Genomic DNA, 23,728 nt, shown 5'->3' with positions numbered 1-23,728 from the left:
AACTCGTGGTTGAGCATCGTCCTGGTTTGAAATCTCTACGGCTCTTTGAGCCACACAGGTTCTTCCCCATTATATTAATTTCTGTAATTATTTTACTCCTCGGTGGTAAATTGGTTTGCTGATAGTGGTCATCCAAACTACACTGTTAGTGACATGCTGGTTGAAATAGAAGAGTGATTGAGCAGATTGAGTAATGCAGAGTTCAGCCTCACCTGCGTGGAAGATAAAGTGTGTGCTGTTCAGCAGCATGGCATAGTTTAATCTCAGTTTTCTTGCTGATGTGTGGCAGTGATTTTTCTGAAGTGACTGGTTTGTAATCCCAGTTTTCAGATTCCACGGAGAAATAAGAGATCTGGGTGGGAACAAAGAGACCCTTAGTGGCATTCCTGCTTCCTCCTGGTTTGGAATATTCACTGCTGCTTGGGTAGGGATGCTGCTGGATGGCAGTGTCCATTACAAGCATCAGTCTTCCTAAACTGACTGGGAAACCACAAGAACAAGTAGTGCCAACTTGTGTTTTCTGGGCTGAATTAATAGTTTGAAAGCCTTGCATCGCTTTCATTAGAGATTTTTCTAGCAACTATATAAATGTACTTGTGTGTGTGTGCATGGTTTTTAGAGGTGGTCAGCCTGATCGTAAATGAGGGGAGTTTCAGAAGCAGAAAGGAGTTGTTTTCTTATTGTCAGTGAACTGCTAATGTACGAGGAATACCTCACCTCCTTCAGGTCACTAAAGATTTCTATCTACCTGCGTAGCCTGACTAAGAATTTGGGTGTTGTGATGAATTTTCCAAGTAATAAAATGTCTTTAAGGTAATGAATAGTAAAAAAAAAAAAAAATAAATTAAAGCCATCTGTTTTAAAAAGGGAAAGAAAATAGAAGAAGAGGACAGTAAATCTTAAGGTGAGCAAGCATGTCCTTTTGAAGGAGAAATAAGGACATTTTTTTCAGTGGGGAAACAGTTGAGGTTTTGTTATTTAGTATATCTTTGCGAAGGCTTGCAGAGTAACGATGCATGTGCCTATCTATTTACTCAGCATAGCAACACAGGTTTTACAGGAGTGAGCCGCTCTGTGCGTGTGTACAAACATACAGATTTATTTGGCAGTAGGATAATTAAGGAACATATTTTGGACATAAGCCAGAAGGACTAACTACAGCTCTGTGTTTTCCCCAATTTTTATTATATCTGCCATTTAAAAGGTAGCAATATAAAGAATGTGAGATGGAGCTCAATGTATTTCATTAAATGTTCTGTGCAGAGGTTGAAATGCTCGCTCACCACTGAAAAATATGCAATTAAAGACCAAAGAAGTCTTCTAATGTAATCTTGCAGGATTAAATCTGTAGGGAAAATCTTTTTAATAAGCCTTATGAATGTGTGGATACTGTAGTAAAATCTCATACCCATCAGTTCTTTGTATGATAGCTCCTACTTCCATAATCAGCGGTACTTGAAGAAAATGTGAATTACGAGACAGTTAAAGAAATGCGAAGGAATGTAAAATTATTGAAGTTGGCTGTCGTGATATGTTTGTAAAGGGAGTAAAAATAGTTATCAAGATGCCCAAGTAACTTTGTGGCAAACCAAAATATGTTAACAAGGTTGTGTGCTTGTTTAAACTGCCTTCTGATGAAGTGTTAGCGAACTTTTCAGCTAGGTGTAATGACTATTTATTTGAATCTGTTAATTAGTGGAAATGGATAAAACAAAAGCTGTGCAGATGTCCTCTTCTTCAGTAATTGGGATTAAAAGTGTAAGCCTTTATAGTGGCTTGAGTTTTAAAGAAAAATGATTTTCTTTCGACCTTTGTTTCTGTATCCTTAATTAATTCATCAACTCGGCCACCCACGTGTAGGCTGCAATAATGACCTTTCTCCAAAGTCGCCGGTTTTGTGCCTGAATGTAAATCTGTTAAACATCTAACATGTAGTTGACAGAGAAATATGTGGTCATTTGCAAATACAAAACTCGATTCGCAGTGCTTTTGATAGAGCGCTGTGATTGATGAGATATCACAGGGTTGCTTTCACAGATCATCCAAAATTTAGGAAAATACCTGAGGAAATCTTTAAAAACCAGCTTACAAACCCAGGATCGCGTGTTGATCTTTCCATGTTTTCAAATGTGATTGGTGCTTGCTTTTTCTTTTTTTTCCTGTTCCCTATTAAGTTTTTATTGCATTAAGAAGGAATTTTCAGAAAAAACTGCAGGCTGCTGCAGTTTCAAAAGTTCATTTTCCTTTAGTAAGGAGTTAATAACAATTGAACCAAATAAAGTTGCTTATCGGGACCAGGAATTGTTGTGAAACTTCGGTCTGAAGCAAAAAGAAGCTAAAAGAATAAAGCATGTTCAATAATAAAACTTTAACTACATGGGTGATTTCACTGTCATTAACACCAGTGCTTTTATTTTGAGAACAGCTTTCACAAAGGCTAATCTGATGTTCTGATGCTCATATATTTGGCATCAATTTTCTTCACTTTTTGTATCTACGTGTATTACAGAAGAATCCTTTTTATATATAAATATAAAAAGAGCAACAGGATTCCCTCAGAGCATAATACTGTCTGCCTTACTTTTATTAAAGGGGATCTGTTTTTTGTCAAGAAGACATTTTTGTCTCAGATAAATGGTTCAGGCTGAGCACAAGGCTGGTTTGAGTTTATGCTGGATTCTATTAAAAGGAGTGCAGTAGTTAATGCCACAGATCTATCACTTTTAGCCCTTTTCCACTGATGTTTGACCTTAGCTATAAGTTGGGGGAGGCCAACGGGGGGGGGGGGGGGTCAATGTGGAAGGGAGTGGGTTTTGTGCTTAGGAACTGAGGCAAACACTGCCCTAACTTCAGCTATTTAAATCAATGTAGATCTTAATAAGTGTACCTACAAAGATCTCTTTATTATATACCATTCATATTTATACATATTGCCCAACCTATTAGTTTTTATGATGATGGGATTATTCTTTCGTAATTTTATTAAGAGTAAGACCTGCTTGATTAGATTTGTGTCCGTTTGTATTTGTGTTACTTTCATGTTTTATTTAAAAACATGTCTCTACTGGGATAAGTGGTGTAATTTGCCTTTAAAGATTAAAATAATTGAAGTCATAATTGCAAGTGGCTTCTGTTCAGCAGTATGGAAAATACAATGAATGAAGAAAAATATGGCACAGGAGAAAAAAGCTTTGGCTTCAGCTATCTCATGCCCTCAAAGCAAACACTGTTTTCTGATAGTAAGTGTAATGATCCCCTAGGTGTGTTGTCTCTTTCTCTTTTGTAGTGAGATAAAGAGGGCTTGCTTCGTCTTTGATTAACTCCAGTGTTCTGTTGAACCTCGCAGAGCTGGCTTTAGTGCTGCAGCATTGGCTTTGCGTGTCCAGCTACTGGGTCTCTTAGCTGGGCAGCCTTTTTTGTACATAGTGTTGCAGCTCTCTTGATAAGGTACTATTTGGGCATCAGAAGTAAACTTGAGTGCTTCTTTACAAGGCCATCTTGGTACAAGGGCCTTTGTTTCTTGTTGGTGGTTGTTCTTAAAATGGTGTTTCTCCCCGTAATGGTACGGAACTCTATGATGAAGGTAGTTGAGCATCCTCATGAACCTCAGTGACTGTGCAGTTATAAGGGTAATGCTAAGATTTGTGAAACTTTTTCAATGAGAGACTTCGTAAGGTTTTTTACTCTTAATAGAAGAGTGACTGGAGGCCACCACCTTGGGGAAGGAAGCCTGTTTGGGATGATAAAAATTGCAGCCTCAGGATTCCTGTGGGCTTTGTCTGCAGCGTGTGCTGGGAAGCTGAATGAGCTGCTTCCTTCGAGCTTTCTGACAGCACTTGCATGCGTTGTTAGGCAATTTGTACCGCTGGTTTGACTTCCAAGAAAAATTTCCATCTCTGCTCTTTTCAGTGGTAAGAAACCATAAACTGCCCAAAAGGAACCAGTTGTGCAGTGTTGGTATAGACTGAATGGGCCCTTCGTTAGCCTATGGACGTTGTTCTCTCCAGCACTTTGCAGGCAGCATCTTCCACTTCAGCTTTTGCAAGGAGTGGTTTCTAAAATTTGTGAAGCCTCTGTGGCAGAGGCCTTTGATACTCCTTCATCACTGCACAGCTCTGGTTTTCATCCTCCTCTGCGTGAATTCTGTGCTGTTTGATCTATCCAAATGATATAAACCCTCTTGTACCGAGGTAGTTATGTCTGTTTAAAGATCTCTAATACAGAAAATAATGTATTCCAATATAAAGCATCTTGTGTTATACCAGCGTAATTTTGTCTTCCTTAAGTTATATACAGTGGTGAAAATCATACTATGATTTTAAAGCTCTGAAAGCTTTAAGGTGGCGTGTGAACCAGACTCTTGTTTTATGGCAGGTTTGGAAGGGGCATTTCCAAAGAGGGTCTTCTTTGGTTTATGATGTAGTTAAGTCAACTGCTGTAATTCCTTTGATTTATTCCTCCCCCCTTCCTTTGTAGTGTTGAAACTGTAAAAGGTGATGTATGTTTTCCCCAGCAGTCCACTGAAGGACATGACAAATCCATCAGTGCAGCCTCAAGATTTAAATAGAAGTTGGTGATTTTAAACCAAGCTCTTTCCTTCTCTGTTCCACAAGGATTTGTTTTTTCATGTTGATTTTCAAAAGCTGAAGAGCATTTTTTTACTTCATCTCACCTTGCACAAACAAGTGCTGTTCCCATGTAAGGAGGAAGTTCTTTCCTGTTAGGGTGGTGAGGCACTGGAATGGGTTGCCCAGGGAGGTTGTGAGTGCTCCATCCCTGGCAGTGTTTAAGGCCAGGCTGGATGAAGCCTTGGGTGAGATGGTTTAGTGTGAGGTGTCCCTGCCCATGGCAGGGGGGTTGGAACTGGATGATCTTGAGGTCCTTTCCAACCCGAACTATTCTATGATTCTACGGCCACAGTTGGTGGGGACTGACAGATATCAGATGTCAAGAAAGGAGGTGGTGCGGCACCATCACAACCTGAGTTCCAGATTCTGTGCTGTCCAGGGATTTCCAGGCTTTTGTGGGTGATGTTTTTACTTGGCTGGTGCAGGAGACTGACATCTTTCAGTTGGAGTCTGAAAGCTCTGCATGAGCCAGGTGTGGTGGCAAGTGAAGGTTTTCAGGCTCTACAAGCTCACCGTTGCTTTTCTTTCCTTATTGGACATTATAGAACCACAGAATCATAGAATAGTTCGGGTTGGAAAGGACCTTAAGATCATCCAGTTCCAACCCCCCTGCCATGGGCAGGGACACCTCACACTAAACCATTACATTATGGACATTATGCCAGCAAGATCTTCTTTCTTACATTTCTAACATAGAGGAGAAAGCCAGAGCAAGGAGTACCTGAACATCAGCTTCTACAGTGAAAAGTGAAGATTTTTCAGAACTCCTTTTAGATGAAACACAAAGGGTGTTTTTCCAAGAAGATAATTTTAAGCAGTGTTTGAGAAAAAGCCTTTAAAAGCATGGAACCAGTTAGCATAGCATACAAATAATAGGGTTGGGCTTTATTGTAGTCACAAATTGGAATGTCTGAGGTGTTTCACAGTTTTTAATGTGGTGGTATTTTTGCTTTGTATCGTATTTCAAGAAGAAAAATATTTAAAGGTCATCTTACCATCCAGAGTGTTTCTTGTCCATTGAATAGGGGGTTATGTTGCAGGGATAACAGTGGAGCGTTTATCATAAGGTAATATAGAAAAGCCTTGCTGAATTAATCTGTCTGTAGAAGGTGATGCACGTGAAATATCCTACATCACTGTTTTTAGCAATCATTTTAGATATGTTGATATGCACATGTTCATAAGCACTTTTGTTTAGCAGACTAGATTTAAAACCACCTATTTCTTCTGTAAAGCTGGTTTATGATGTTACTTTATCATTACTGTGTATGTTTAACTAGAGCAAAAAGTTAAGGATAAGACCAAGTTACCTAAAAGTGAAAAAAAAGATCTAGAGGAGTTATTTAGTGCAGCTTATATCGGCTGAGGAAAGAACAGTGTTTCTTTGAAATGCTCTTAGGAAGATCTCCAGACCCTTTGGTTAGTGGTTCTGGAATAAGCACGAAATGCTGACAACGGAAAGCAAAACCATAATTGTGCTTATGCGACAGTGCCAAGTAATTTGAACGTTTAAAGTAAGTCAGGCGCAGGCCTCTTCATCCATATTACGTGACTTCTTTAAACATTTAAAGATGATTTCTCTTTTTTGAAGCGTAAAAATATCTTCAAATTATTCTGATATCAGTTAGGAATAGGAAGTATTAAAACCCTTTCAGATTGGTTTGGAAGCAGCAGACAAATTATTCTGAACTTGAAATGGGAAATTTTGCACTCTCTTGTTAAGAAGGTGGTTTTTGCTTACCACAGAAACCCTTTCACTAAGTCCTTTCCTGACAGATTTTTCTCCTTGGTTTATTTTGTTTAGTCTTTAACATGATGTAACCAAGGAATAAAACACTTTTGCAGCTCTTGCGTATGTTTTGTTCACACTTCTTTTGGTTCTCTTCTAAATATCTAAGGATTTATTTTCCCTTTCCGTACAACTAGATTTTGGTAATACTGTGTTCTTTCAGAGGTCTTTTCATATGTCTTCGCAATCAGCTTTAGTTTTGACTGGGCCAGGTGGTTTTATCAACTTCAAATACCCTTTTGTTTAAGACAACCAAAAGCTTGTCCTTTGTCCCTCCCTCCAGAAGATGTTGCACAGCACAGATTTCAGTCCAGGTATTTCCTTTTCCATTATATTTCCTTCTGCTGTGAAAACTCTCTCCTACCTTTTAATTATCTTTCTTTGTTCACAAGAAGGTATTTTACAACAGCACAATTATTTAACCTTTTGTAATACTTTTTTTAACCTTTGCAGTACTGTTACTTAATGTCCATTGAGGCAATTTAATAAGATTCTTCTTTAGCAGTGCAGCTGCTTTCATACATGCTCTTAGTCCTCTAGCATTTCTTGTGTCATTTGGAAATCCGGATACCTCAAGTCTGTCACCACTTGTTAGCAGCATGCAGGCTGCAGTGCTCCTGCCTGTGTAGCTGACGGATAGCAAAGCCATAGTTTATGGGTATTGGGTCCGTTTTCCATCCTATGTATACTTTGAATCCTCATGAAGAAAATACTGATTTATGTAATAGTTAAATATTCCTTTTTCTTTGAAAAAGTCTATGCTACCTCCTGTTTTTCTTTCCATTATGTGATTTTTGTTATTGCTTAAGGAAAATCATGTGTTGCTTACAGCTAGAGAGCTATGTCTGCTCTTCACAGTAATGACACTGATCCTCCTTATGTTAGTCCAACATGCATGATGCTGCTGAGCCTGGTGGAATGAGAGCTCTGGTCCATGCGAGCACTGAAGGAGCTCCTGTCACAAGTTATGAGTAATGATCACAGAATCCCACGCTGCTTTGTGCTGGAAGGGACCTTAAAGCTCATCCAGTGCCCAACAGAAATGGAAGCAAATGCAGGTTCCTGATGCACTGCATACAGACTTCTTTTGTAATAAGCTCCTATTCAGCCATTACTACTTCACTTAGCAAAACAGTACTATTTTTCCATTTTGCTTTATTTGAATAGGCTAAATAAATAGGGAATCCAGGTGTAAAGTGCATGATCTTGTCTCTTTTATAGTAGGTTATTTGAGCATGTCTCATGTCTTGTTATCTGAAAAAAAGACAGAAGGTTGTATTTAGTTCATATGCAGTTAACATTGCTAATTTGTACCACTGTATCTGTCTTGTAAAACTATTCCTATATCATTAAGTTGAAATTTTCTCTTAGGTGTAATTTTACTTTCTAACCTTCCTTTATCTGTATTAATATTATGCAGGTACTTGTCAGTGAGGACTCTGATAGTGACGGTATTGTGGCCCACTTCCCTGCTCACGAAAAGCCCATTTGCTGCATGGCTTTTAACCCTAGTGGTAAGTTATTTTACTGTTTTAACATGATAGTTGTAAACAAGATGACGACAGTAAAGTATCATAAATGTGTTCTCTGGAGGAACTGCAAATGCTGTTGTGATACATGCAATTATCTACTCCTTGCTTATAGGACTTTTGGCCTGCTCTGTTGAGGGTTAAATGTGTCACACAGTGGTTAATCTGTCTTTATTTTTTTTGTTTGAAATTGCAAACTTAAGCAAATCTGTTCTGTGGTGTATGTGAGAAGATTCAAGTCTACCGCTTTGAATGCAGCAGAAGTACTAGGGAATTCCTTTCTGTTGGGTATCCTGCCCGCCATGTCTCCAGATGTTCCAATATGCAGGTATCCAGAGGATCAGCACACATGTTAAATTGTACTCCTCTGTAAATATGACAGTGAAATTAATTGTTCCACTTTTAAAGTATCTTACACTGCCATTTATGTGTCTGGTTGATGGAGTTTAGAATTCCACCCTCCCTCTGATGAAATCAGCTGTAATTTGAAAATGCTTTTAAGAACTACCTGAAAAGTACCTGTTTCTCTCATTTTTCTTTATAAGTGAACAATGCTTGTGGGCATCTGAGATATCTACAAATCCTGTCTGTTAATAAATCTTACCAAATAGACAATTGACATGTTTACTACTCTGCCTATAGACAGAAGAACCCCTAAGCATTGCAGTGGATTGCAGTAGTAGTCAGTGCCATGGCCGGTGAATCAACAGCTCCCACCTCCCCAGATGAGCAGTTTCTAAAATGTAGTGAATGCCATGAAGATCTTGAGGCTGAAGTCACATTTCAGAGAATAAAACTAAAAGTGTCATTTATGTTTTCACTTCTGCTCACCAGTTGGTCTTACGCTGATGTCCCATCCGTTCTCTCAGGACTCTTTAACAGTGGTGTGTAGTTCACTGCATTTTCACTGTGGGTTTTTGACATAAAAGCCCAGTATTCTCATCTGGCTGAACTTTCCTCTGATACTTCAGAGAATCTCTTGTGTAACTCTGTGCATTTAACTGAGAATCAACTCTGCCAGTTCCAGAACAGTAATATTTTTGCTTCATTCTCTTGTAGAAATATAGTACCTAGAGTTGAGCAATGCTATTTAGGTGAAATAAATCCAGCTGCTTAAATTAAAGGCAGTATAGAGATTAATGAAATGCCTCCTTAAGACAATTTTTATGATTGTATAAACTTCAAAATGTTTGTGCAAAAGCAGATTAACTTGTTATTTATTAAATGGAATGATATATTTGCATATTGTTGATTTACTTGTTTTATAATCAATTTCTTTTGGTTTGCTCGGGGACTGAAATGACGATTCTTTGTGTATGATATAACATTCTTACCTTAGGTCTAATGGTGCAGTGAGATACTCAGTGGCAAAACGCTTTGTCTAATTAGTGTTCTTCTTGACTGATTGCAAATTATGTGTGCTGTGGGACAAATGCAGGAGGGATGAGTCACAGCCAGGTAGCAAACCAGTTGAAAACTATCACCTCAGCTGCCTACAGTATGAAAGCAGCACTTAATGCCAGATTCTGTGTTCTTTATTGAACATCAAGGCAGAACTTTGTTTGAGGCCAGTGTTTTATCATCTTCATCCATTCCAGAGTGGTACATTGCCAATCAAGCTGATCTCATTACAAAGCAGAACAAAACAAGAAGTGGCTTTTGATCCTGTCTTTGGCTGTTGGCTGGTTTTAGTGAAAACCACTTCTACTCTTAATTTCAAGGAGTGTCTGTGATGCTGCACTAGAACTTAGCAATTGCTAAGTTTTGCTTTAAAGTCAAACAGGGATCACCAGTCTGTTTCAGACACTGTGGCTCATTAAATAGCTAAATTTCATTGTGTGTCATCCCAAGGGTCCATGGGCTCTACAGGTCTGTAAAAACTTACAGGATTGTGTTTGAAACAAGTCCTGAACAAAGCCACCACTGACGTGGGAACTCAGTGGAAGTCAATGGATATGGTAGATGGATATATATGTTTTTGTGTGGTAAACCAGTAGAACAGCGCCACAGCCACTTCAAGCTGTGTTTTAAAGGTATCAGTTACCAGTAAGATACAGTTTGGGGGGTTTCTGCTGTTTATTTTTCCATGCTGAGCAAGGAGCTTGCTAGGGATAAGCTATTAGTGATAAAATAACAGTACAAAATGTATGGGTATCGCTGAGAGAATAGCTCCCTGTAATGGATTGTTTCACTGTAGGATTATCAGAAAACAATCCAATGGGAAGGGGAGAGAGTCACTAATGTCAGTAAATGGCAGTCATATTTTCCCCTGGTCTTTCTTTTTGAAACCAATAAGAAATGCCTTACTGCACTTACAGCATCCAAGATACATTAAGTTATTACAGGCCTGGCTGAGTCTGTTGCAGACAGTGGCAGGACTCTAGCTGATAGGTGTGTGTGTCTTTTTTGTTGGCTTTTCTGGTTTGCTTTGGGTTTGAGTCTGTGGGGTTGTGTTTTCCTCCTGGCAAGGTAAATAATCCATGTGGAGTTCCAAGCAGGGCCGGTTGGCAGGGAGAACTGCCTGTATGTGTTACAAGGCAAAAGGCTGAAAGAACAAGCAGGGGTGTTTCTGCATAGCTCTTCCGTGTGCTGGGTAGATGTTTCTGTAGTGACTTTTGCTGGCATTAGATCTACCTTTTGTTCAGATTTAAGGCAAATCTGTTGACTTCTTCGCCCATTTTGAGGTGTTTGAAGAAACTTGGCATACAGTTAGCTTTTTTGGTATTAGACCTATGGCTGCTCTGAAAGCCAGCTTGGATAATAAAATAACAAGCTTGAAATAGAATTTTTGAGTATATTTAGGGGGAGCCACACTTTGGGGTTTTTTAATGCTGCCTAGCATGTCGCTGTATACCTCTTCCAGACCTGTATGTTAATAAAAGCTTGCTTCTGAGTCAGGGAGACTGTAAAAGTCTCAGTCCAAGGCATGTAGCAAATCATGTTGAGCATTAGAAAGGGGATAAAAAAAGAGAAACATAAAGATGAAAAACTGCAGTTCCTGGTGGTTTCGGGTTTTCTGTGTTTTTTCCTGTGTCCATCAGAAAAAGTTGTGCGGGTTTACTATGGGCAGTGGGTTGCTGGGGTTTTGGGGGGTGGAGGGGAGGGATTGTACTGCAGCTGAAAATTTGTGGCCAGGCATCTCATCCACAAAATCCCTTAGTCCTGTGGAATTTCTAAAAGCTGGGTCCCTGCATGTGTTGTTATTGCCTCTCTGCTCAACGTTTTTCATTTTAATAGGTAAGATATGCAGAAGTTCAATAAAAGTGAAAAAGAACCGGTCCTCCTTTGCCATTCGTTGCTGATTGAATCTTCGGGATTCAGACGTGAAATGCTAATGGGGTCCTTATTCTAGTGGTAAAAATCAAAAGTTATGACGTGAGGCTCCTTAATCCGCTCCCTTTGCCAGCTGTGTTGTCAGCTTTGGGGGCAGTGTTTCTTCTGGCTGGAGGGCACACTTCCTGTATAACATTCTTGTTCTGGTTTTGGAAGTGTGCTTAATAAATCCGATTCCAAGTTTGAAGCTCAGGTGACTTGGCACTGTGGCTTGCTTTCTTTTTCCTCTTTTAATTGCTAGAATGTGAGTATTTCATGGATCGTTTTCTTCCATAGGAAACTGGCACAGTTTTTCCAGACACTTTATTATATGTCAAAATCATGATTTATTTATATAATGCCATATATGTCAGTGATTGCATTTGTGACTTACATGAAGGTAAGGTTCCTCTTCTGAAGCACAAATGTTTTGATTGTTTTGTTTAAGACATCCATCCAATATGGAATAAATTAAATGCTAGAATAATAATTTAGCATTGCCAAGTGCCGTGGAAGAGATGCTCTCTATTAACAGGAAAAAGGGATCTGATTTTCGGCTCTTGTTTGCTCAATAAGTAATGCATATTTATGTTTTACCACAACCCCTTCCCATGAAGTGACTTTTGCCACCACAATGTGTGGCAAGGATACTTGTATGTAAGAGGAAGGAACTCTGGGCCCCTGGTGCAGGTGATGAGCAGAAATGGGCTCCTGCCAGTGGAATAATACATGCAGCTTGGCAGCGGCCAGCAAGGCGGATGAATTCTGTGGGGAGCTGGGGCAGATAGACTGTGCTGTAGCTACTCTGAGGCTTTTGAATGGTACTCACTGGATGCCTTCTTATTATAGCGCTCTTTTGTAGCTGATTGAGAAAACAGTAATCTTTCTTCAACCTAATTGGTTGAATCCACGTCCAGGAAGGTGGGCACATCTCTAGCACCATGTCCACTCTTGTCATTGCTGAGCAAAGGAAGGCAGCTTCTGACTTGTAGGAAGACTTTAAGCTTTTTATTAAAACACTTCAAGATAAGAATAAATAGTACAAGAAAGTGAAGTAATAGACTGGGGACTTTATTACTGTACCTTTAGCATATCTGTTGATGTAGTGGAAACAAGAGGCTTACACAGAGACCCTAAGAACAATTACTTTAATTCACTTATTAAATGAAAATCACATTAAGCCATTGTCACTTCTACTTAGTGTTAACACTGGCTTGACGATTCAGTTTCAGATTAATTGAAGGCAAGCTTACAACAGACAAAGTGTCCTGGCAAAGATGTGGTACTGTTTACTGATTGCCATTAACTAATTTAGATCTATTTAGATTTATTTTTCAGACCGCATCTATGCAGATGTGATCCCAAACCTGCACATGATGTTTGTTCTGCTTACATATATATGTGTGTGTGTGTGTATATATATATGTATTTTGTCCTGAAAAATGTTTTGATACTTTTATATTGAGTCCAGGACCAAGTTATAGTCAATACACCTTGGCCACACAAAAGTGATGCAGGATGTTGTTAGTGATGTTGAGTTGCAGATTATGTCACCTGGTGATTTGGCCTTCTCTATGCTATAAATGTAAGATATCTAGAAACATTAGTTATATATAACCAATAACAATTTTCTGTTACATAGTGTAAAACAGCAGTATTGATACTAAGGTCTCTATTTATTATGGTTGAATTTTTACCACAGTTAAAATGTAGCCAGAATAAAAAGCACTGGCAAATATTTTATTGGTTGTTAATGTATTTTTCTGTCAGTGCAACATCGTGCAAGAATTTGTCATCAGGAGGCTTTAGTTTTTACTATGTATATAATATATATACATATGTGTGTATAGATAGAGTCATAGAGCCATAGAATAGTTAGGGTTGGAAATGACCTTATATATATTTTTATAGACTAAAAAACCCAGGTACAAGGCGTGTGCAGAATGTCATAGTCACTACAGCATCACAGAAGAATCCTGTCTGCTGTGTTATGTAAATGACAAGAGCTTCTTGTGTAAACTCTGGGTGAAGATGCCCTGGACTAAATTTTGGAAGGTCGCAAAAGGAAGGAATACACCATAGGGGGTTACTTAAATGAAGATGTTTACAGAAAAACCTCCGAGCTTTGAATGTGTTGATGATAGTCTGCCAGGAGTTGTAAGTGTATGCAGGGTCTCGAATGGGGAGAGGGAAGGGAAAGGATTAAATGTTACCAATTAGAATCGGTTGCGCAATGGCAAACTGGATTAGTCTGAACTGGAGTGTCTAGACTGGAGACTGAAGGAACCATGCAAACATCCTCGTTTTTCATTAGGTTGTATTAGACTCTGTGATTTGGAAAGGAGGAAAAAACCTCACCAATTCTGATGTCAGCCGTAGTCCATTAAAACTAATTCACTTTGTTCCCTCTTCCATCGTAGACACAGGGATGATTGCTAGTGACTGTTGTTAAAGGCAATAAATACACTGGGCTACACAGAGCTCTGGCATGGTCTGTTATGGAAATTTCTGTGTACAGCCTCCTTCAAATGTTTTGGTTTATTTCTATTTCTTTTAATATTGGTCCAAAGTATTCACTGTTTTACTTTCCTTTAAGGTCTTGGGACTTAAGCAAAGTTGTGGAAGCAAAGATGGTACAGAGAATTCAGAATTCAGCGGGATTTGGGAGGCATTAGATCTGCTCCTTTTTCTTTTTGTAAGACATTTCAATGGAAAGCTCTCGGGGTACATATTATTTGCAAGTAGAATTTCCTGATGTTTAAAATAAATGGTTATTGACTTTATTTTTAATGAAAATATGCCCCCCGATGCCAGAGAAACAAAGTGCTGAGTTTGGGGGGGGCTATGAGGTGGTATTTCTTACCTTTTCACATCCCAAACCTGAACACTGAAACCAGGAAAATGTTAACAGATTTGAAAAGCACACCAATATACTAGGTTTGGGGGGGGGGGTTTTGCAAAATATAATTATCTATATTTTCCTCCATACTCAGGAATATATTCCAAACTAAACGGGAAATTCCGGCTTGCTTGCAATCCTTACATTTAATCATCTGATTCTGTATTTGTATTTACAGTGTTAAAAGGACGTGGCCTCTTTTTCCCTTTCCTAAATGGATTTCTTTCCGGAATGGTCAGGCTCCTAATTCTCTACCCAATTGCTATTTGTAAACCTGTGCCTTCTGGAAAGGTGTTGTCAATAATTGTTATAAAGACACATTAAAAAGAATACTTTTAAAGCTATAGGAGTGAGTTCGGGGGAGTCCATAGAACAGCACAAGCTTTAGGTTTCCCTCCTCTGTATCTAGTTCTGTGTGATTTTTTTGTACTGCATTTCTAAATACTTTCTAAATGCAGAGTTTCTAAGCCATTCATCTGCTGGGCACTGGATATATTTGAATGGGCTCTGAACTGACACACAGGCAAATGTGTGTTCTACATGCGCAAAAAGTTCTGGTCCTCTCGTGTATGAGGAAGATTATGGGAAAAGGAGACAAATGCTATATCCATTGCTAGTACATGTTCGAATGCGAAACCACCAGCAAATAGTTCACCATTGTTTGCAGACTGCATCTCGAAGGAAAAGTTAAAAACACAGTAAAATTTACATGACGGAATAACACTGCAAAATGAACTCAAAAGAAAATAGTGCTGGGTTGACTCGCTGGCATGCAAGCTGTGGTGTATGGCTTCTATTCATAGAAGTGAAATTAAAGGATGCAGTTAAATACAGTTGTGAGGACGTCCAGTCCAACAGCTGCATTTAGTTTGTTTTTCAATTTCTCGTTGCCTTTCTTGTTTATTAGCTGTGACTCTGAGGTCAGAATTAAAACAAATATTTTAATGGCAGCATTTATGATGTTGGCAGGGAGTGCTACGGCTTAGTGCCGCGAGCTGGCCAAGAGGCGATATGGGTGGTGTGAGGCTGTCCCTCCTCGGAACGGAGTCCCCATCGGTGAGACTTCCCAAAGAGTCTTATCTGTAAATCACACAACTGATAAGCATCCTGGAATCTGCTTTTTGGTTCTGTTAGTAAACTGGAGATGCTTAAAGGATCGTAGTTGTAGGAGGCCAGAAGGGAGGATCATTCTGTAGATTTTTATAGTGTAAACCAGCAGTATTGATACTAAGGTCTCTATTTATTATGGTTGAATTATAGATGTTAAAGCTAACAGAATTCCTCTCTTCATTGTGGCAAATCGAAGGTCTAAAGGCCTTTATGAACTGTGATAATTAAAACCAACCTGTGTATAAATTACACACATCTATTCATACTATCAAAATTGCTAAATGTGCTTTTAAGGGTAATTTTAGAGTCTGTAGGGCTGTAGTTTTATTTTAGGAAATTGTCTTTACTTCACCACATTTAAAAGCAACTTATGGGCATTTTATTTGTGCTAATGCTGAATATTAGTTACTAAATATATTGTTGTCCACACTTGTGCAGGTTCTGTACAGCCATAGATAATACAATAAAAATAGAATCCATAAGGAAGGAAAACAGATCAGTGTTTCAGAAATCAGTTCCAGACAGATAGGTTTTTACCTTATATTGACCATTCCTATTAGCCAGATTTCATGATAAACTGTAAGTTTCCCCTCCACCCTCTAGGAAAACAGAAATTTCACAGACATTCCAAGCTTAATGACGTTTTATAAATAATGAAGCTAAAAGCATTGCATTTTTAATGTTAACTTTCTATTTCCATGTGGAATGAATGTATTTGTAATATATAACCATTTCTCACTAGTATTTCAACGAAAGTAAAAAGTAGATTATTTGGATTTTGGCAGTTACACAGATCAGGGGTTTCATACAGACTACACAGCAATAGAAGTTCCAGAATTTGTTTCCACCTTCCTCCTAATTCTGAGACTGAATGATGCTGGGCTGTTAAAGGTGACAGGATCAATTGGTTCAGCTTTTCAGTCTAGACCAGCTGCTCATCTTGCTTTAGCCAATGTTATCACCAGGCCTGGCAATGACCAAACCCCCTGGTTCTGAAGTCTCTCTGTAACCTTATATTCATTTATTTTTTTTAGGCAAAACTGTATCTTGCGTACAGTTGTATCTATTGTCTACAGAAAGGGCTGATGCGGGACAGAACTGGGAAGATCAGCTGAAAAAGGAACTGCTCAGTATTTGGAGTCAGTGTTGCAGCTGACACAGGCATTCTGTTTATTTGGTATGGTTTAGGGTCATAAAATTGGGATTTTCTAGGATTTATAGAAATACTCTTTTGTAGGTTAACTTTACTTATTTATTAGGTTAGATTTGACACAACAAATAAATGTGTGTTTCACCCAAAGGTTGGCTTTTCCTAGAGATGCTGAAAGAGAAAAGGAAGTTAAATTGTGTATCACGATGTAACTGATAAATCACTTTTTACTCCATGTTTAAGATTTTGATTCCAATAAAAGCAGTGATGGTATTGATACAATCAAGTTTTTAGGTGGAAATAATGTACTTTGTGTTTGTAAAGCTTCTGTTTGTTGCCTAGGAATGTGCTTTCTAGTTAAGGAGATTTTTGTCACTGAGACCTAGATGTTTTTAGCTAACAAATGTGTGACCAAACCTAGCTGGTCTGTTTTCTGTTTGTGTCTAGAAGATTTTATAATCAATTGTAGGTATTCCAGTTAAAACCAGACTTTACAGTGTGTAGAAGCTGTTGAACACTGTGCATGTTAATTGTGTTTTTTGGCAAACTTTCTCTATGCTATATGGATGATAGCTGTGGTTTATAGGTTACATTTTAGATGGCTGGTGACAGTTTTAATGAACACCTTAAAGTCATATTCATTTTATTGTCTCTAGCATAATTCCATTCTGTGCAATTCACTAGTTAATGGGTAGTCTGTTCATTTATCTAGTGCATGGGTCAGTAAGTTTCTTTCTCCTCTCCCTGCAGAGGGGAGGAAGGCCAGATCCTCTCTAGCTCGCAGAGGAAGGTATGTTTTCTATCACTTGCTCGGCCTGACACGCACATTGTGGGATCACAGTTTTAACAACGGTCCCACAAGCAAAGAGGGCTGCAGGAGTGTGCTCTGTGTGCTCTATGGGTATGTGCTACCTTCCCTGCCAGGCAGGGTTTTTCTCTGGTTGCTTTTTTCTCCCGTTTTTAACAATACTCCTTGCAAGACAGAGGGAAAGTCACAGCCTGCTCGTATTTTACACAGTGGAAATGCCATGCGTTGCCTGCTGCAGTTACCGTGTGTTTCAGAGCCATAAGTTGTCTCAGTCAGGGTTGTGGTGGAGTCAGTGGTGGTGAGGCGAGAAGAGAATGTGCTTTCTAAAGCTGAGAACTCTCCGTGCGCTCCGGCTGCCGGATTCACGCAGCAGTTCTGTAAGTGGGTGTGAGGGTGAATAACCTCGGGGTCTGGAGCGAAATCCCCCGCCTGCAGTTGAACTCGGGTAGCGTTTTTGCAGGCAGAATGCTGTGTTTCTGCCAGGCTGCTCCGGCACTTCTCAGCCCTTACAGAAATCTGAGACAGTTAATTCGTGTTCTTCAGGCTGGCACCGTTCCGTATGAGCATGCAGAGGGATGCTAGCTCTCCACTGCGGTGACTAATTACACAGCTTTATTTCCTTTGATTTTATGTATTCGGCTGTGCTGCTGAATTGGGGTAGTCTTACACAAGGAAAGAATAATTTCTGGCTTATCCAGAGAAACAGAACCAGGCTGTCCCTTGCTGGAGATAAACTATATAAATCAGACCTTCACAGGACTAACATACTTACGTGTTGTTTTAAACCTTCACACAGAAGGGTAGTTTGTAGACTTTATACTGATTGCTGTAATGCTTTTGGATCACAAGGTCGTAAAGATACGTATATGTGATTAAGCAGCATGTGAAAACAGGTATAAACCTCATTTTCACAGTTTATAGATTAAGTGTTGAGATATTAGCCCTAAATTTCAGACACATCCACCAATTCTGAGAGCCTCGATATTCAGATATTGGGTATGATTTGGAGGACATCTGTTATGGTTTTGTCCATCTTCAGTGTCAGCTGCAGTGCTTCTCTTCCTCTGTAGCTTTGCCTTCTATAGAAGCCTCAAGTTATGGAGACCAATGTAGTGAGTAACTCTGGACATTAGGCTGAGCTACCAAGGCAAGCAGAACGGGAAATTGTACTTCGGTCTTAATTCCTTTTTTTCACCTGTGGTAACTGGCAGTGCACAATCCGAAACGGCCACAGCCTCCTGTTCTCCAGATGGGGTTCCTAACATCTGTCCTGCCAAGGCTTTCCGAGGGGGTAGTCCAGGCACCACGGGCACTGTGGCTGTGGCAGGGTGCCCTTCAGATGCATGTGCCTTCTCCTTTCTGTGGTGCGTTTGGCAGAGCCTTTGACATGAATTCCTTCAAAAAGTCATAGTTACACCTTAACTGTAATAGGACAAGCCAGTGAATTATGACAGGATGGCAGGACCTCCCTGTTGAGCTGGGACGAGCTCATTTGGATTTGGACTGTAGCGTTGGACACTGCTGATGGGCAGCAGAGCTTTGCTGTCATTTCTTTGCTCTTATTCCTTGTTACTGGGAGCCTACATACAAATGAATCTATTACTCGTGTTTGTTTTGGGAATCAGGTTAAGAGTAAGAGTTTGCACATCTATTTGAAGTTTGTTTAAATCTCATTCATTACTGTTAGCATAAGGTTTGTGCCCTGTTTCTCAGGCTGGGGAGGGAAGTTTTCATTGCCAAGAACTATATGTACAGAACTCCAGTAGGTGGCTGTGGGTAGCCAGGAAAGATGAGAATTCTCCTGTACTGGAATTTGTTTAGAGGTTGTGCTTCAATTGCCAATTTGTTAAGGCCAGCAACCAGCTTCACAGCCTCTGAAAAGGACATTCTGTTACAAAAGCTTAGTGGTGGTCTTCTCTTGGGACGCTTTCAGTAAAAGCTTTTCTCTACACGTCTTAAATGTAGACATAGAGGTGTCTGCCAGCTACAGGATTCTGCAGTGGCTTCTTACCATTTTAGAGGGAGCAATAGATGCAGTATTTTTGAGTACAAGTCCTTAAAACCAGACTGAATATGTGGTCATTAAGTAGCACGTTGCTGTAGCTACGTACACGTTCCATTTGGCAGTAGCACCAACCTTTAAATTGGTGGGATGGAAAAGGTATATTCTTATAGATATAATTAATATGTATTAACTTACATATATCATGTAGAGAAGTGTAAATTCATGCACCTACCTTGCTGTTCAGAATGGGATGCATTATTGGACCAAGATGGCTTCTGCGTACGGCAGGAAAGATACAGGATATAAGACTATCCGTATGGAGCTGAGGGCAAGGTGGTAAGAAAGATTCCAAGGAAATAGGTTTAGAGTGGAAGAAAGGAGTTCTTAGCGAACAAGAAGAGGGAGACTTTTCAAGCTGTGGTAGTTGACTGGAGGGGATAGAAGTGTGCACACGGTGTAGAAAACAAAGAGCAGAACTCCAGGGTGCAGGTACGACTTGAGTGCAGTTTATAAGATGAGGACAGGTTAAAAGCAGGGTATGTTGAAAATGAACTGTAAGAACTTCAAACTTTTAACTTCAGGGCTTGAAAGCTAATAGTAGGAAAACTGAAGAATTGAGCAGCTGTCACTGACTCAAGGTTATGCAGTAACTCAGCACCAGAGAAGAATATTACGTAGGATCCCTGATTCTTAATCCCTTGCTGAAGCCAGTACATGACCTGTCAAATTCAGTTCTTGTTTGTACTTTGATTTTGTTGATGTTTAATGACAGTAATTTTAATGTCAGAGAAAGAAACTTTTCACGTGCAGTAGTCAGTAAAGAGCTAAAAGCTGCTGGTTTATGAATGCGTTTTGCTTTGAAATGTGTTAAGTGATGTGCTCTCTAGGAGTGTTGCTGCTGCCAGGTTAGCAGCTGAGAGCTGGGAAGTGCAGCGCAGCTCAAATTCAAAATAATTATGCTTCCTTGGCTACAAAAGAGATTTTCCCCCCATTAATACTGAGAAAATTAATGTTGGAGCAGCAATAAACCCGATGACACTGTATACCCCTTTGGATGCCTGACTGCACCTTTAACGGACCTGAAATTCCTCTGATTATTTGAATGTTCTATATTGAAATGTGATGGTGGCCTTGAGTTAATAGTTAAAGAGGTTTAAATTGGAATGTCTCTGCAGAAGTCTTTCCCATTGATCAGAGCAAGTAGGCAGAAACATACCTTACTTGCTCGTTGGGAAGCACTGATAGCACCTCACAGATTCACAGAAATGGTTTTCTGTCTGGTTTTCCTACCTGAGGTGCACAACCGGTCTCTTATCAAACGTGTAGATCGGTTCAAGTTTTGAAGAGATCTTTTATAGCTGTAGAAGGTAATTTATTGCAGTAGTGATACAGCTGCAAAGAGCACCTTGTGTGTGCTTGGACTTTTATACTGACTGCAACTGTTTTGCAGGATTAGTAGAATCACAGAATATCTCAAATTGGAATGGATCCATAAATTAATCTCATTCTGGAACATCACCTTTCTGGATGTGTCACCCAGGGGGGAAAGAGCTGTAATTAATGACAGAATAATTCCTTGGGTTTTATCTGTGTAGTTGGAGGATTTTTCAGCCTGAATTATTGCCTTTGAAGACAAACGTATTAAAACCGAAGTTAATAGGATCGTGTTTGATGAACTGCAGTTACAAAGATTGTGTCTCTTTATTGCATACGATGGGCCAGAAGGTGAGAAATAAGTCAAGATCTGTTGCTTGCTAGCATTGCTTTACGGTTTATTTGTGAAGGAGAAGTGTCAGTGGAATTTCTTAGCAGCAGAAGTACAAATGAAAGGACTTTATAGAGAGGAGAAAATCTTGTCAACGCGTGTGCTGTGAATGACAACAAATTGTGTCTTTGTCTGATTAGGAGGTAATTTCTCCTCACGAGAGAATGGAAATACGAGAGGCTTAGTTTCTTTAAACATAAAAAATGTACGATTGTCCTAATCTAACATTATCCACGGTGGCTTTATACACTACTGGAGAAAAAGTCAGCTTATTGTAGGATGGTTCTTTAGTCTCCTTTTTGTGGTCATCTTTTAATAGAAATGTTACTCACCTTTTCATAGAAGTTTTCCATTTTGTTAAAATCTGCCAAATTTGCAGGTAAACAAGGTGAATTTTAATGCAGTGCTGAACACACTGAAGAGACCCGTGGGCTCACTTGTAAATACCGATTTGTTTGGGTATCACTAGTGCTGAGTATAGTCTGATAGGAATGGGAGATTCATATGAGTGATAGATTCATTAGGAATTCTAAAATAGATTAAAGTTACTAGCAAACCAGCCATTTAGCACAGCAGGCATTGCTAATGGGGTGTTAAAGATGTACAACTGTATGGAAAGGGTAAAACTATTTCCTGTCTTGCAGTTAGTGGCAAGAGCTCTGTGGACTTCAGGGACGTCAGGATGCTGCCCTCTTTCTCTCTAACGTTTACTTTATCGTTATTCCAATGAAAAGAGAAGAACACAACAATATGTTTCAGCAGGAAAAATGCTCACTGCCATCCCTGCAACTAACCAACCCCCATACATCAAACACTAACGGAACGGTGGTGGCTATGGATTTGTGTCCCTTTTGGAGGAGCTACAAGCAAGGCCAGAGTAAAAGGGAGTCTTTTCCCATTGGTCTTTTGCTCTCATTTGATCGTTGTCCCCAGCGTGTGTCCCTTAGTTCTGGGAGGGAGGAACTCGTCCTGATAAAGTCGTAGCATGTTTTGGGCAATCAGCTGCAGCCGGTTAGGGTTTGAAACTGGTGAATAGTTTTTGGTATATAAAGCATACCATTGAGCTGTCTGTTGGGCTTGGCAAATGGCTGACAGTTTCCATACATCCACCACAAGCTCCATATATTCAAACTGAATGCATAATTGTCCTGAACAGTGGGTAGACATCTCCAGAGTTCAGTTGTAGGTAATTATTTAGTCACAAAATAATTTTTGTCTTCTCTTTCTTTTGACTTGCTAGGTGTGTTTTATATACATACATACACACACATATATATATGATATCTTCATGTACTCGTGTTAATTTTGATTGAAATGTCGTTGTTAAAATCACATTTTTTAATCTAGTCAGTTCTTTTTCAGACCAAATTTTGTATCTCTAGTGTATGTCTCACACTTGGAAGCATACATGGGCTTAGTAGCGCTAGTATTTGGCTCTATTTTGACTGGCATCAGACTCAGAGGAGAATTAAGTGAATATAAATAAAGCTACTGTTCATAGGTCAGGTCATATGTTTCATAAAACCATGGGCCATATAAACTTTGTCATATCTTAACAAGGTATGTATGCAACTGCTTTTGCAAGAGGGCTGCAGTGGGACAGAGATCTATACAGTTAGCATGCAGAAGGTAGGAAAGGCGAGGAACTGCATATGGACCGAATCAGGAGCGACTCTAAGTCAGTGTGGTTCTGCTGAGCTCTCTGATCCTCTACTTTGAAAACCCATAAACCATAATATTAATGTTGCATGGCATCTATGCTCGTATCGAAAAAGTAAAATCTGAGGAGCTGTTCCTAGTTTTTCATCACTGCTCGTGTAAATGGTGTGGTTGTGCAGTGGCTCTGCAGGTCTCTATATGGCTGTGCGTGCATGGAGATCTAAGAGTTGCATTCCTACATTAAGTATATCCGTGAATGTTTCCTCCACGCAGATGCATGCCTGCTTTCCTAACATTTGTGCCCTTGGTGTTTTTAAAACAAATCCAACACAGCTTGAACATGTTGAGCTCTTCAGTGTGTAATTACAGAATGACATTGTTTTGGAAGGCAGAAAAACCCTTCTGTTCCTCTGCAAGCTGGCATTATTTAAAGTGAAGTTACTCATGCAACTTAAACCCAAGGTGAAATTGCGAGTACCTCATTTGTATGCATATAATAAACAACTGTGCAATTAGATAGGTGTTATAAATAGGATGTGGTGGAGATGCTCCGGCTACTCAGGTTTCCTAGATTTTATAGCAAGTCCCCAGCCGAGATTTGCTGCTCTCTAATTTTGCCGTTTGGGCTAACCAGCTGACGCCTGGTTGAAAAGAGTTATGTTCCTACAAGGCCACAGAAGCCTTAGTATTCAGTCTCCGTCTCCTTCGGATTGCGGAGAACTCTGTGTACCATCAGCAACTTCAATCCCACCCTTTAGGCCAACCCTCATCTATCAAACCCAGGCTGAGAGAGAGCAAGAGGAAGCTCCCAGATAAACATACAGCAGCGCCTAAACTCCTAATCACTCTGGGCTTCCGCTTCCAGGCCCTATAATTAGAAGTCCTTCTTTTCCTTGTATTCCCAGTTGACGCAAATGCTTTTTGTGGCTTGGCACCTCATTTAGGGCGTGGGCTTAGTTTATGGCCAGGCCAGAGTCTGGTTTAGTCTTCTGATACTGCATAAATAGCTCTTAACCCACAGTCTACATCTGTGCTAGTTTTTCCTTTTATGCATATATTCTCTGTAGTTTTCAA

The 23,728-nt window shown here is 39.6% G+C and overlaps 1 protein-coding gene across 14 annotated transcripts in view; it reads left to right on the top strand.

The window, feature by feature from the left end:
- Positions 1 to 23,728, top strand: part of BCAS3 (BCAS3 microtubule associated cell migration factor) — a 364,136-nt gene that overhangs the window by 80,701 nt on the left and 259,707 nt on the right. For all 14 annotated transcript variants that reach the window (XM_065694921.1, XM_065694920.1, XM_065694922.1 and 11 more), the window contains exon 13: positions 7,838 to 7,931. In XM_065694921.1, the coding sequence (XP_065550993.1) occupies positions 7,838 to 7,931 (94 nt within the window). The remainder of the gene's footprint in view (positions 1 to 7,837; positions 7,932 to 23,728) is intronic.

This window comes from Lathamus discolor, chromosome 14 (assembly GCF_037157495.1).
Source record: "Lathamus discolor isolate bLatDis1 chromosome 14, bLatDis1.hap1, whole genome shotgun sequence".
In the NCBI taxonomy this organism is placed as follows: Eukaryota; Metazoa; Chordata; class Aves; order Psittaciformes; family Psittacidae; genus Lathamus; species Lathamus discolor.
This window is presented reverse-complemented; position numbering and strand designations above follow the sequence as displayed.